This window comes from Trichechus manatus, unplaced genomic scaffold (genome assembly GCF_000243295.1).
Source record: "Trichechus manatus latirostris isolate Lorelei unplaced genomic scaffold, TriManLat1.0 scaffold00018, whole genome shotgun sequence".
Taxonomy (NCBI): Eukaryota; Metazoa; Chordata; class Mammalia; order Sirenia; family Trichechidae; genus Trichechus; species Trichechus manatus.
In genome coordinates this window covers 17,747,534-17,762,308 of record NW_004443954.1, presented here as the reverse complement: position 1 = coordinate 17,762,308, position 14,775 = coordinate 17,747,534, and the positions used below count along the sequence as shown (strand labels likewise).

The following is a 14,775-nucleotide window of genomic DNA, read 5'->3' as shown; positions in this document are numbered from 1 at the left end:
CTATTTACTCTGAAATTATTTTTCATGAGTAGTATCATTCTGTTAGTATATAACCCAGATTGTAATACTTTCTTAAAAATAAAAAGGGAACAAATTATGTCGTAGCTGTTTGTCAGACCTCCTTGTTAACACTAATGTTTTCTAGGTACCCCTACGAAAGAATCGATGGCCGAGTCAGAGGCAACCTGCGCCAGGCAGCTATTGACAGATTCTCTAAGCCTGATTCTGATAGGTTTGTTTTCCTCCTGTGTACAAGGGCAGGAGGGTTAGGCATTAATCTTACTGCTGCTGATACCTGCATCATCTTTGATTCAGACTGGAATCCCCAAAATGACCTCCAGGTAAACATGCAAGGAAATCTTGCTGATGCTTTTTTTTTAAAAATCATTCTGCTATGATGGAGACTCTCCAGCCAAACTGATAAATTACAGTTGTGCCATTGCTCAGGCAGTGCCCCACGATTCGAAGCAAATGAACCAACTGGTGATCCATTTATTAATAATGTAAAATGTAATTTCTTAGTATGTTAACAGTCTCCTGAACTGTACCTCTATTTATTGGAACATATGCTCTTGTAACTGGCAGTTGAATCTTTTCTTTCTTTGATGGCCATTAATTTCATTTTCCTTCCAGGCTCAGGCTAGATGTCATCGAATAGGACAGAGCAAATCTGTGAAAATCTACAGGCTGATTACCAGAAATTCTTATGAAAGAGAAATGTTCGACAAGGCTAGTTTGAAGCTTGGCCTGGATAAAGCTGTGCTGCAGTCTATGAGCGGAAGAGAAAACGCTACCAACGGGGTAAAACAAACCCCCCCAAACCATTCATTGTTCTGACTCCTTACTTTATTTAGCTCATGTTAAGAAATTATTCAGCATCCCATTATCTTTGACCTTGGTACTTTAAGCATATTCTGTCACATTTTTCTTTGTTATAGCTCAGGTGTGCTCTCTGAGATGTGTGAAGCACTTGTTCAGCCTACAAACATTTAAATTCTAAATGATGTAAAATAACTTCCCTAAAACAGGTACAACAGCTTTCCAAGAAAGAAATAGAGGATCTTCTGCGAAAAGGGGCTTATGGTGCACTCATGGATGAGGAGGATGAAGGGTCTAAATTCTGTGAAGAAGATATCGATCAGATTCTCCTACGGCGAACCCACACCATCACCATTGAATCAGAAGGAAAAGGGTCCACGTTCGCTAAGGTGCGAGTCGATCTGAAGGGCCAACTTTTATGTTAGGAGCAGAGTAGAGTTTACATAGAACACCTAGCAAAGCGATCATATGCTGTGTACATAGCATTCGAGTTACGTTGGGAATAATTAATAAGTTAATTATTAACTCCCCGTGGAACCCCCAGCACATGAGCGCACGTTGTGTTTTGGTTTCTCTCCCGTGTACGTGGCCCGGAGTACTTGCCCTCAGCCTCCCATCCTCATGTCTGCTTCCAGCCTCCTGAGGCTGACCCACCCCCTGCACTCTGGGCCCCATCCCCTCTCACTGCCTCCGATTGCTTCTTCTGAGTCCTGCTCCATCATCATCATCCTCGTTTCCCCCCAAGATCCTGATTCCTGAAACAGCCTATAAGAGCAATCAAGTCGCTTCAGCCTTTAAAAGCCCTCTCATCTGTTTTTCCCTCTAGCTACAACCCCATAACTCTTCTTTTCACAGCTAAAGTCCACACATGTCTAATCAACACCAGCTGTCTCCACTGCCTCCCTTTCTGCTTATTTTTCAACTTCGGGCCCCTCCCCCACCTCTCCATCAGAACTACTCTGGTGAGGGTCCTCACTGACCCCCATGATCCACCTGATAGCCTGTCGGGGGCTTTACCTGCAGGTCGCTGCACACCCACACTGGGGGCCACTCTGCTCCTTTTGTAAAAACAACTGGATTGGAATGTAATTTACATACCATAAAATTCACCTGTTTTAAGTGTAGACTTCTGTGGTTCTTAGCATGTTGTTCAGAGTTCTGCAGCTATCACTACAGTCTAAGTTTAGGGTATTTCCACGCCCCAGAAAGATCCCTCATGTCCATTAGCAGTCTCCACCCAATCTCCTGCCTCGTCCCGCAGCCCTGTTGTTGTTGTTGGGTGCTGTCGAGTCGGTTCCAACTCATAGTGATCCCATGTGACAGAGTAGAACTGCCCCATAGGGTTTCCTAGGCTGTAATCTGTCCAGGAGCAGATTGCCAGGTCTTTTCTTTTGCAGAATGGCTAGTCGGTTGGGACAGCTGACATTTTGGTTAGCGGGTGTGCTACCAGGGCACCTTCCCCAAGCCCTAGGTAAACCCCTGTCTGCTTTCTGTAGAGATTTGCCTGTTTTGGACATTTCATATCAATGAAATCATATCATCTGTGATCTTTTGTTTGACTTTGTTCACTTAGCGTAATGTTTTTGAGGTCCATCCATGTTGTAGCATGTATCAGTAGTTGCTTCCTTTTTATGGCTGAATAATATTCCATTGTATGTGTATATCACATTTACCAGTTGGTAATGGACATTTGTGTTGTTTCCACTTTTTGATGATTAAGAATAGTGCTGCCATGAACATTTGTGTATGAGTTTTTGTGTGGACATATATTCCTGTTTAACCTTTTGAGAAACGTCCAGACTGTTTCCAATGGCTGCATCATTTTCCATTCCCAGCAGCGATGAATGAGGATTTTGATTTCTCCGTATCCTCGCCTACACTGTCTTATTGATCATAGCCATCCTAGTGGGTGTGAAGCGGTATTCCATTCTGGTTTTGATTTGCATTTCACTGTTAACTAATAATAGTTAGCATCTTTTCATGGGCTTGTTGATCATTTGTTTATCATCTTTGGAGAAATGTCTGTTTAAATCCTTTGCTCATTTTTTGAGTTTTTTTCTTAAATTGAGTTTCAAGTGTTCTTTATATATTCTGGATATGAAGTCCCTTACCAGATGATGTAATTTCCAGTTATTTTCTCCTAGTCTTTTATTGATGGTGTTTAGTTTCGATGAAGCTCAGTTTATCTGTTTTTTCTCTTACCACCTATGCTTTTAGTGTCTTATCTGAGAAACCATGGCCTTAACACAAGGTCATAAAGATTTACTCCTTTGTTTTCTTCTAAGAGTGTTATAGTTTTTGCTCTAACATTTAGGTCTATGATCCATTTCAAATTAATTTTTGTGTATGGTGTGAGGTAGGGTTCCACCTTCCTTCTTTTGCATGTGGAGATGGCAGTTGTCCCAGCCACTCCACTTTTGGCAGGCCCTCCTTTTCAGGGCTCTGTGACCTAACATCTGCTCCCTCACTTCTTCCCAATCTCTCTTCAGTCTTTCCCCAGTCCTCTCAGGCACTGCGGATTCAGTATGTGCAAAAGCAAACTCATCATCTCTGCCGCCTGCACCCCTCGCACACCTGTTTGTTCACCCAAGTAACACTGTTCTGGTGCCAAAGTTGGATGCTGAGGCTTTCCCTGGATCCCTCCTTCTCTTTCATGGTTCACATCCACCCAGATTCTAACTCCCATTGATTTTACCTTTTAAAAAATATCTTTCTAGACTATCTCCTTTTCCCTGTTTCTGCTATCTCTGTTTTTGGTCTTTGTCATTTCTTAGCTAAACTACCAGAGTGGCCTGTTCTCCTCTGTTCTACCTTCCACGCTCCCAGATTGACACTCTAGTATGAGCCTTCTAACATATGAGTCTGGATGTGATCATGTCCATCTTGAGACTATTCCTTCAAATAGGTCACTGCTACTTCTAGGCAGAGTTCAGACTTTGCTAATGGGATGTGCGAGGCCCTTCTTTTGATCTGGCTTTTGCCTGACTGATCAGCTTGAGTTGTGGCCATTCTCCCAAGTGTCCTTAGTTCTGCCCACGTGAAACATCAGCCTTTCTTCTCTTCTGTGCCTTTGCACATGGTCTTCCCTCTGCTGTGAACACTTCCATATGCTTTCCTGTTCTGTGAGCTTTTTAAAATTGGTCCAGGAATTATCTTCCAGAGCCTTCTGTACTCTCTTTCCAGTAACGCATTCCCCGCACCACCCCACCTGTCTAAACCAGGTTAGGGGCCCCTCTGTGTATTGGTTGTATTTGTGTGTGCCTTTGTTCCCTGTCATTGGTCACACGGCATTGTAATCCTTTATTTCCTAGTCTCTCTCAGCCCCTGGACAGTGAGCTACCTCCCATCTGCCAGAGTGGTGGGCACACCATGGAAGAACTCACCGGTGTTTGAGTGGATGAGCAGTGAAAGCTGCTTTGCACCTTGCCCCTGAGAACAGCACCTCTAAGTAATGCATATTTGTTTCCCTTTAGGCCAGCTTTGTTGCATCTGGAAATAGGACAGATATTTCCTTGGATGATCCAAATTTCTGGCAAAAGTGGGCAAAGAAGGCTGAATTGGATATCGATGCCTTAAATGGGAGGGTGAGTGAGAGGCCCCATTCAAACTCCTGTCTGATCTCACCCAGGGGTTGCTTTTTCAGACGTTTCAAATTTATCTGCTCTCTTTTCAGAACAACCTAGTCATTGACACTCCAAGAGTGAGAAAGCAAACTAGGCTGTACAGTGCAGTGAAAGAAGATGAGCTGATGGAATTTTCAGACTTGGAAAGCGATTCTGAAGAAAAGCCTTGTACCAAGCCCCGGCGCCTGCAGGATAAGTCACAGGGTTACGCAAGGAGCGAGTGTTTCAGAGTGGAGAAGAATCTGCTTGTTTATGGGTGAGTTGGATTTACTATGTAAGAAGTAATTTTACTTTTAAAATTGTTAGAATTCCCTGTTGGTACAGAAAAACCGTATGTGGATTTGTGTGACTCCCTGTAGTACAGTCAAATGAGTGCTTTTTTGGTAATTTTGATGGGGTGTAGAGGTCATTTTGGTAAAGTTGCTCTGAGTCGTTTAGATCCTCGTGGATTTGAAGAGGGCACCCGAGGTCAGGGGTATTGGTATGTAGCTTAAGGAATTCTGTCTGGTTCAGATTTATTCATTGGTTATTTATAACTCTGAAGTCTCAAAATCACAAAATCTTTTCCTGCTTTATCTTTATATAAAATATAAGACTATAATAATCTTCTAATATTTTTCCATTCTAAAAATTTGTTAAAGGCAGTCATCTCACTTGTAAAGCCCTTCCCCCGACTCACCTGAAGCACAAATGAAGGGTCACTGGCACGTTGTGAGTGGGGTGTGTTTGTCCTGCAGCCTGCTTGTTCCCGAGAGGTGGGAGCCGTCCCTACCTCAGCAGAATCTGCACAGCACCCCACACAGCACTTTGAATGGCAAGGTGCTCGATAAATACTGAATCAGTAACTGAGAGTTCCGCAGTGGATTGTGGAACTTGAAGCAAATGCCATTAAAATTTAAAAAAAAAAAAAACACCACCACCCAAGCAGTCTTTCTGCAGATGTAGTCGTGCTGTGTCTTTGATGATTTCTTCCAGTGGCTCACCACTAGTTTCAGAATAAATACAAACTTTCCGCTAGTGTGTCATCCAGGGCTCCCTTATGTGGCCCTTCCCCATGGGTAGCCGAGCTTCTGTTGGGACAGATGCCTGCATCACCTTCGATGTGCCAGATTCTCTGTCACCCCTGACTTGTCACAAGCCCTTCCTCCTGTCCCCGTGATACACACACACAGAGACTTCATTGGCCTGATGTCCAGTGTCCTTTAAGCTCAGGCCTCACCCTGCACCCACGAGTCCACTGCACTCACCATGCTGTTTGTGATTTCTGAGTCACAGGCCTCTCCTGTAGATGGTCAGTTAGCGGCTTGTTGGGGACAGGCCCTGCTCTCTGCGTCCTCAGTGAAGACTGCAGTGCTGCAGATTCATGGTGAGGGCTGTGCAAATGATCATTTATGGGACAAACGAAGTTTACCATAGGCCCATCATGTATCCCAGTGGCCGGGGCAGCTCTAGTGAGTACCTGTGCCAGCTGAGTGGACACTCCTTCTCTCTGTTCTCACCAGGGGGGCAGGGCTCTCCCCATCTGGGCCCTTTACTACTTGCACCCGCTTCCAGATTTCAACTTAGTGATCAAAGTTGGGAATTGTATTGTTATCTTTAGAAACGGAACATATCAGTGACCCTGAAGCTAAGATGTATGCTTAGGGCATCTTGTCTTGCCTTTCAGTAGAGTCTCTCCCTCCGCCCCTGCCACCCGCTGTGATATTCGTCACTATTTATTGCATACCCACCATGTGCTGGGCGCTGTGCTAAGATACTCTCTCTCAGACACCGGGGATGCCACTGTGAGCCAGACAGTTACATGTGTTCTCAGCCTCAGGCAGGCGGGTGAACCATTAGAAATGGCATTAAAGTGTGATAGGAACCATGACAGGGAATGGTGCCTAGATTTGTGCCTCATCCTTTAAGACACAGCTCAGGTATGTTCTTCCCACTTCTGAGACTAGGAGGTAAAAGCAGGGACTCTGGAGGAGGTGTGTACGTAGTCTGTGTCATGATGGGTGTCGTGAACTAGCCAGGCAGAGAGAAGAGGTTCCTGGCTGAGAGAGCAGTAAACTCAGAGGCCTAGAGGTGAGGGCAAGCCTTGTGATTTGAGGAACCGAAAGGAGCACTGAAGCCAGAGAGGACAAGGGTGTGGCAAGACACCAGCCAAGGTGAAAGGCAGGGGCTGAGCATGAGTGCCCTGGACTTCTCCCCCACAGGCTGAGGACTCCGTGGTGCCCAGCCTGTCAGTCCTCACAGGCTCTACCATGAACACCCTGTGGCTCAGTCAGGTGTGACGTGGGAAAAAGACACAGCTCAGAGTATGTTCTTCCTCCATCCCCCCCCACCCCCCACCCTGCCCCAAGTCTCTTTCTTGTATGAACTCATTACAAGAGGAAGCCATGCCACAGTGTGTAAGCCTGTGAGGATAACACTAGACAGACTGTTCGGGTTCAGCAGTGCGTTCTCTCCACCCATTTCACACAGGGAACTGAGAACCGGCTGAGCACTTTTCCTATGAGTGCCAATGTGGTTTGAGTTATCATTCCTAATTTCAAAAGGAAACTCATGGCTTCCCATTGTCGTTCATTAATTATTGTGGCAGCCCTTTGAGGGAGATGGATGCATCCACAATCCTCACCATTGCATCATTGATTCTGGAGTAGCCACACCTTCCTTGAGTCACCTTTCATCTAAGATGGCTGATCAGCACTGAAACACACAAGCCATGGTAGAACAGAGCACAGTATTGCATCTCCAGCCCCTGGGAGTGCTTTCTGGTCCTGAAAGTTGCTGCCTGTGTCTTGCTTGGAAAGCCTGTGTTAAACACGTGTGCTATATTATTTCAGTGTTAGTTTAACTACTGCAGTTATGAGCAGGGACTTACGGCCCACTCTGTAGGATGCCTGCACCTGACGCTTGCACCCTGGGTTGCTTTCCTATCAGCTGGTATAAAGTATTGCCGAGTTTTGACTCAGGATTTCCCAGCACCAGCACCTGACTGTTGAAGTAAAGCCCTGAGTCTGAACTCAAAGGCGCAGTCTACATGCTGAATGTTTGCATTCCAGGTGGGGACGGTGGACAGACATCCTTTCACACGGGCGCTACAAACGCCAACTCACCGAACAAGATGTGGAAACCATATGCAGAACCATCCTCGTATACTGCCTCAATCACTACCGAGGGGACGAGAATATCAAAAGCTTCATCTGGGATCTGATCACACCAACGGCTGATGGCCAGACTCGAGCTTTGGTCAATCATTCCGGTAAGAGCTTCATCCTCTGAGTTAACAGGATCACTGAGAGCCACCTGATACCTTGGTGACGTGCTGGTGGTGAAAAGACAAGTCCCTAAGTGGTGCAAACAGTTAATGCTTAGCTACTAACCAAAAGGTTAGAGGTTCTGGTCCACCCAGAGGTGCCTCGGAAGAAAGACCTGGCTGTCTGTTTCAGAAAATCAGCCATTGAAAACTAAAGGAGCAGGTCTGTTCTGACAGTCAGGGGGTGGTCAGCTGCTTTGGGTTTTGTTGTTAAACCCTGTACTTCCTTGTCTCTTACATTAAAATATGTGACTCTGGCAGTGTGATTTGATTGTAAGAAGCTTTTCTTATCGTGATCATTACAGGGTTGTCAGCACCGGTGCCACGAGGAAGGAAGGGCAAGAAGGTGAAAGCGCAGAGCGCGCAGCCGGTGGTGCAGCACGCGGACTGGCTGGCCGGCTGCAACCCAGATGCGCTCTTCCAGGAGGACAGCTACAAGAAGCACCTGAAGCACCACTGCAACAAGTGCGTGGAGCACCCCTCGGCCAGAGCTCGTTTCCCTCCTTGCTTTTTAAAAAACCTGTGCTGTTAGGCCTGTTAGAAGCTGTAGCTGCTGTCTTTGCACAACCTTTCTCTTTGTCTTAAAACATGCCGCCCAGTCAGGTGAAGGTGCCCCTTTAGATGATGGACTTCCAGCCCGTTTTTTGTTAGTTACAGTTTGCTTTCCGTGAGCCCACTGTCACTGACGGAGTGCGGTGGAGGGAGGGGAGAGTATACGTGCTGGTTTTAGCTTCAGAATATCTCAGTTGCTGGGTCCTTTCCTCCCCTCTGTGAGCTTAGAATCATATTCCTTACCTTTATTTCTAGAAACCGATCATAGGTATTTGAAGAACATTGAATCTAAATTTATTTCATTGCTTGGAGCTCTGTTAACATCCCACTGGCGTCTGCACGTGCTCTCCTCCTTTGCTCTGGTGAGCTGGTCAGCTCCACCGCTTCCCCGCTCTGTGCCATCTTGGGCAAGGTTCTCAACTCCTTTGAGACACAGCATCCTTGTCAGTCAAATGGAGTTCTGCAGCATGGTCTTGACTGGATGAGGCAGGATATAAATAGATATAAATTTAAATGTGTATCACACATTTAAAAGTAACAGCAACGGAAGTCTGAGCACATCACGTTGGCAGCTCTTCATATGGATAATGTGTCTAAATTGTCTGAGGAGAGTAGTACCATCTCATCCCCGGTTAACTGATAAGGAAACTGAGGCTCAGGTTGAGTAACTTACTTACGATCCCTTGGCTCTGAGCGGATCTGAGACCCAGGCCTTGACCAGTAGAGTGTCCTAGCACTAAACACTGGGCTCCCCACACACCTCAGAGCCTCCTGTGTCTAGGGGCTGCTGTGAGGTGACATCTGGGAAACACCTGGTACTTCCTGGGTTGCACTGACTATAGTTCTCATCACTTTTTTAGCAGCCATGGTGCTTTTAGGGCCTGCCTTTGATTGGTATACTTGGATTTTTACTGACGAATTTTTTATTTTTGAGTCTTCTAAACTCTTTTTGCACCTCAGAAACTTGTTGTTTATTACTGCTGTAGCATCATAGTTCTCTCTAAAATATTATTCCACATACAGCTGTTAGAAAATGTCTGCTTCCTTGTGGTTGATGTAAATTTTGGGACAAGTCTTTTGAGTTCTGGATTTGGGCAGGCTGGGGATGAAGTCATCTGGAGCAGCCCCATTTCTCTTGGTTCGTTGTGGAACAGTGACCCTCTTCTAGGGTCTCGGTGTGAGGCGGTGGCTTACATTTCCCATCTGATGGCAGTGACTGATTCCATAGGGTGCCTCCCTAACTAGCATGCGAGCGCTCACTAGAGTTGCTCACATCTTTCCACTCAGTCTCAGAAGAGTCCTGTTAATGCATCCATCTCACCACTGTGAGGAGGCGAGTACTCCGATTCTGCTTTCCTAACAGATCCTGCCTTGACTTGACAGGATCCAACATGAGAAAACGTTTATGACTATTAAGACAGAAAATGAGACTTAAGTTGAGGGACATACGAGAAAGTAGCTGGCCAGTATCCTCACAAGTTCAAGGTTGTAAGAGACAGAGACAAGGATCTGTCTCAGGTTCAAGGAGACAGGACAATTCAGGCAGTGCACAACTGTGAACTGGGTCCTGGAAGGAAAGCGGTCACTAGTGGGACCATTGGTGAAATTGAGTAAGGCTGAGGGATCATGAATGGTCATCTCTGTCTAACGTGTAGGATGTGAACTCCTTCATCCTAGTGGCTGTCTGTGCCCGCTCACCTTTGCATCTCTAGTGATGGGGTCACCCAGGGTAGCCCACAGCAGGCTCTGAGCTTCCCAGTTGCATTGGTTTGAATTTTTTTCTAAAAGAAAGGTGAGGTTCATAGTTACTCCATAAAAGTCTCCACATGACAAAAATACTACCCAAAGAACTTTGTCTTCTGCCAAAAGGGAGAGAAACCACTAGGATCATTGCCATTGTATCAAGTTTTAGTGTGAATGAGAAGGAATCCAGCTCAAGGTTGAAGGTGGTTTCCTTTGGAACTGCCCTTTCTGAGCAGCCTCAGCAAGTAGACCCCAGCCTTAAACGCTCTTCTCTGGCCAGAGAAGAAGCAAGGGTGCCAGATGTGGGGCCCACACTTTTACTCTTTTCTGCATATTGGTCAAGTAAGGCACAGTCAATTTTATCTTAAGAGTTAACGAAAGAGTTCTAAAATTTAGAAAAGGTGAGTTATCCAAAGTGATTACTTACCTTGGAGTGTATTCAGATATTTACAAAAACCCATTTCCTCCTCCCATGTGGCCCATCTTGAACCCGTGTTGGCAGGAGTGGACTCTCTCAGTGGGAGGAAGGTGTGCTGCAGTGACCTACTTATGCATAATCAGGAGTGGTCTGTTTGGTGAAGCTGCCTTTAGTTGTCATTTTGATGTCTTGAAGGACATTTGCCACGTCACAGAGAGACATGTAATGTGGAATCAGAAGACCTAGATCTCAGTGTTCCGTGCTCAAAGTAACTCTGGGTTCTTGGATATGCAGCTTCTCTCCTATTAGTCTCAGTTTTCACATTTATAAAATGGAAATTGTAACTTGCTCCAGTTCTTCAGAGGGTTACCGTGAAGATCAAATGAGCTCATATATGTAAAAGTGAGGCATAGGTTTTTAAGTGTTATATAAGTAAATGATGGAATTATTCAGCTAGGGAAATCACAGTTGATACTGTAATTCACTCACGAGCAAGGAGGTCATCTTCAACTCTCAGTCCTGACTATACACTAAGTCTGTACAGCAGGGGACGCTAGACTTGGAGTAGACATGGGCCTTTGAGAGTTACCAGGTGGGTTTTACTGAAAGAATTATGTTTGGGCCATTGAGAAAATCCAAGTGGGATTGAAAATCTGGTTCCTAGAATTCCAAGGGTTTTTTTAAAAAAATGATTCCTTGAAAAATGATTAAGAACTTCAATAAATTGGCACATTTTAGTCTCCTGTATAATGTTCTGTTTTATGGTTCTTTAAGTCACAACTTAGGTTCACAGGTAATATAAATGAGAAGGGATAAAAATGCTTAATACTCCTTAAGGAGGGAGAAGAGTGAGAACCCACCCCTACTCCAGCCCCAGTCCCATCTTCCTTTCTCGGAAGCAAAGTTGTATAATCTGAAAAACCTGACATTCCATATTGAGGGTTTATTGTAAGGTAGTAAAACCAGATTTTATATCTCGTTTATTCCTACAACTTCTGATGTGCTTCCAAAAATGGTATTAAGGCAGCAGCTGAGGAAATTTTATGAGATAATGAAGCAGAACAGTTACTGAAAGCCATCTGCTCGGTTGTTTACAAACTTGCTTCAATACTTCAGAGGCAATGGTAGGGTACGTGTCTAAACTCCGCAAGCTGTACTAGGTAGAACTAAATGAAGTGCGCCCGGGCTGGGCCAAGCCCGGTCCCTCTCTGTGCACTGTAGCCGTTGCCAGGCAGGCCTGTTGGAAGCCAGCAGAAAGCACCACACAGAGGTGATTATGTGCCACCATCTGTCACGCTTCAAGCCTACCATACAGCATGGCTAATCAGCCTTGGCAGGATGATGGATGAACAGCAGCAGCTGCCAAAAGCCACTGTTGGCAAACAGTCCTGAAGTTAAGAACTTTTTCCCCCCTCTGTCTTCCTCTCCAGGGTCCTGCTGCGTGTCCGCATGCTGTACTACCTAAGACAAGAAGTTATAGGAGACCAGGCCGATAAGATCTTAGAGGGTGCTGACTCAAGGTTAGTGCGAGTGCACACTTGTTCTCAAGTTCGTGTGATGATTGTGTTTTGAGTCTAAGAACCTTCACAGGCCCGTGAGGAGTTCTGCTTTTGGCATCTCGAATGCAGAGTGAGCTTGGGGATGAGATGAGAGTCTGGAAAAGACTGTATGTATAAAAACCTGTGAGGGAAATCACTGATGCTTTGAGATGACCTTTTAGTTGTGGTGCTGTGTGAGAAAGTTCACTCCTGGTGATGGTAGAGAGCAACTGAATTCTGCCCTTTCTTTTAACCTTTTCTCGTCTCCCTGCAACGCTCAGATCTTTATTGTGAGCGAGAGGGTATGGAGTGTGTATCATATTCATTACTTGAAATTCTTTGTTAAGGCTAGCATCTATTTTAAATATTACCTGAACGATTGTCTTTATAGTGAGGCAGACGTGTGGATCCCTGAGCCTTTCCATGCTGAAGTTCCTACAGATTGGTGGGACAAGGAAGCAGATAAATCCCTCTTAATTGGAGTGTTCAAACATGGTAAGTGATGTTTCTATTTGAATCCATCTTGACTGTACGGCTTTGTCTTTATTTAGAACTCTTTGCACACTCTTTCCCAAAGTCATAATATTAATGAGGCTAGTTCCAGAGGACTCTTGGCGTCGACCATTTTTCTGTACTAAAAAATCTAATACGAACTGTAAATATCAGATGCTGTTTTTGAATGTTTGTTGAGCATTTGAGAAGAAAACATTTCTTTCTTGGCTGTAAATAAAACCAAAACCATATTTGTTTCAGTAATGGCCAGGTTGTACTATAGATCTCCCTAAACTTTGCTTCCAGCGCTGCTTCACTTGCTGACTCTGCCAACCAGTGTCAAAGTGGACGGTGGGCTTAACCTCTGCTATTAATCTGTACAAGTGCCTCCTGGGCTTTGTTCCAAGCAATATTTCACAAATGTCAGTGCTGAGAACTCGAGGCTCCCCCAAGTGGGATGCAGCCTTGTTAACTTTGAAAGGCTGGGGATGCAGAACTGGCATGATATATACAGTGAGCAATTCCTGATTATAATCCCAATTCTCTGGAGGTCGCCGAGGTATTCTCAGCAGCCCAGGCTGACTAAAGGGGAGAATGATGGCTTATAAAACCTTTCATGATGACAGTTTGGCTGGAGGCTCTACAGCAGTTAGGAACAGTGTGTTGTAGTACACATCCTAATTGAATTGTGCTGTTCTGCTTGTGTACTGCAGCCGCGTTTTGTGAGCTCAGCCTAAAAATCATTTTCCCGCAGTGCACTGTTGGGGTCTGCCATTTTCCATCTAGTCAACTTAGGCAGTCAAAAAGCAAATTGCAGTTTGAAAACCATAGAGGGAACAGTGTCATCTTCCTGACATGCATCGTCCTAAACCTAATCAGACAGGTTCGCTGGCCTGACGTACACAGAGATTTTCAGCCAGCGGTGCAGCGTCCAGCAGGGCCGAAGCGATTCAAAGGAGGTGGGTGGGGGCGGCCGGGGACTACAACCGCAGAAGTCGTAAAGGAACCTTCTGAAGCCTTTCCAATGTCAGGCGAAGTTAGATCTTGGGGAAAATAGGGTCAAAAATCTTCCCAGGCCTCTGGACATATTTTTCTGTTAGTATTTGTTTGATTCTGATAATATCCCTGATGTGTAACTTGGCCCCAGAAAGCTTCCCCAGAATGATCATGCCCCAGAATGCTTTACTAAAACACAGTTTGTTTTGATTCAATATAGAGGATACTCTTGACTGAGAAACAAAACATGTGTGCTGTGGTGGCGCCGTGATTTTGTCAGTGACGAGGGCTTTCTTTGTTTCTGTGTGCTTCCTCTGGGCTGGTGGGGATGGCACAGGCTATGAGAAGTACAACTCCATGCGAGCTGACCCCGCGCTGTGTTTTCTGGAACGAGTCGGTATGCCTGATGCCAAGGCCATCGCTGCCGAGCAAAGAGGAACAGACATGCTAGCAGATGGCGGTGACGGGTAAGGAGGACATTTTAAAATTTTAATAAACTTTATGTCAGTGTCACGTATATTGGCAGGTTCAATCCTTACACTACACGATGCACTGTATTGTATCTGACTTGAACTTAAGCGGTCTTTACTGGTTTATTTTATTTACATGTCATAATGGCTGTTTAAACAAATATATTATCTAGATAATCAGAGACTTGTTTGTCTTCTCTAAATGACAGCCCCCAGCCCTCCCCACCCCTCTCTACAACTGCGTGTTTTAAATATTGATAGAGTCATTTTTGAGGTCAAACCCAGAATAAAAGCAGCATTTGGCAGACTGTTAGTCTTTTCCACTCCCCACCCTTCGTTCTCTTCCTCATCAGTATAATTAAAAAAAAAAAAAATTTTTTTTTTTTTTTTAAATTTTGTACAGGGGAGAATTTGACAGAGAAGATGAAGACCCAGAGTATAAACCAACGAGAACGCCATTCAAGGATGAAATAGATGTGAGAACTTGAGTATATTGGCTTTTACAGCACCGTTAAATATTATGTGCCCGTATAAGACTTGTTAAACTTTGTAGATAATGGTCTTTTCTTTAAATGTTAAAGCAAAAATAAAATCCCAAATTAGAATAATTCTATTTCTTGCTTTGCTTTCAAGGAATTTGCAAATTCTCCTCCAGAGGATAAGGAAGAGTCTGTGGAAATACATGCTGCAGGTAAGGCTCCGTAAAAACCAGGGAGGAGAGCAAGTGTGTGTTGGGCAGGAATTAATGACTTTTGCTTCTTTATGATGGTGGTGTTTTCAAATATTACTTCTTCACACTGGTGCATCTTTTTTTTTTTTT

General features: G+C 44.8%; 1 protein-coding gene across 1 annotated transcript in view; it reads left to right on the top strand.

Annotated features, from left to right (window-relative positions):
- The window catches only part of CHD7 (chromodomain helicase DNA binding protein 7), a 156,472-nt gene that overhangs the window by 124,055 nt on the left and 17,642 nt on the right, over positions 1-14,775 (top strand). Inside the window, exons 16-27 of the mRNA XM_023727724.1 lie at positions 146-341; positions 634-801; positions 1,029-1,208; positions 4,293-4,403; positions 4,493-4,698; positions 7,493-7,692; positions 8,052-8,211; positions 11,890-11,979; positions 12,389-12,492; positions 13,823-13,952; positions 14,359-14,431; positions 14,589-14,646. Coding sequence (XP_023583492.1) covers positions 146-341; positions 634-801; positions 1,029-1,208; positions 4,293-4,403; positions 4,493-4,698; positions 7,493-7,692; positions 8,052-8,211; positions 11,890-11,979; positions 12,389-12,492; positions 13,823-13,952; positions 14,359-14,431; positions 14,589-14,646 — 1,676 coding nt within the window. The remainder of the gene's footprint in view (positions 1-145; positions 342-633; positions 802-1,028; positions 1,209-4,292; positions 4,404-4,492; positions 4,699-7,492; positions 7,693-8,051; positions 8,212-11,889; positions 11,980-12,388; positions 12,493-13,822; positions 13,953-14,358; positions 14,432-14,588; positions 14,647-14,775) is intronic.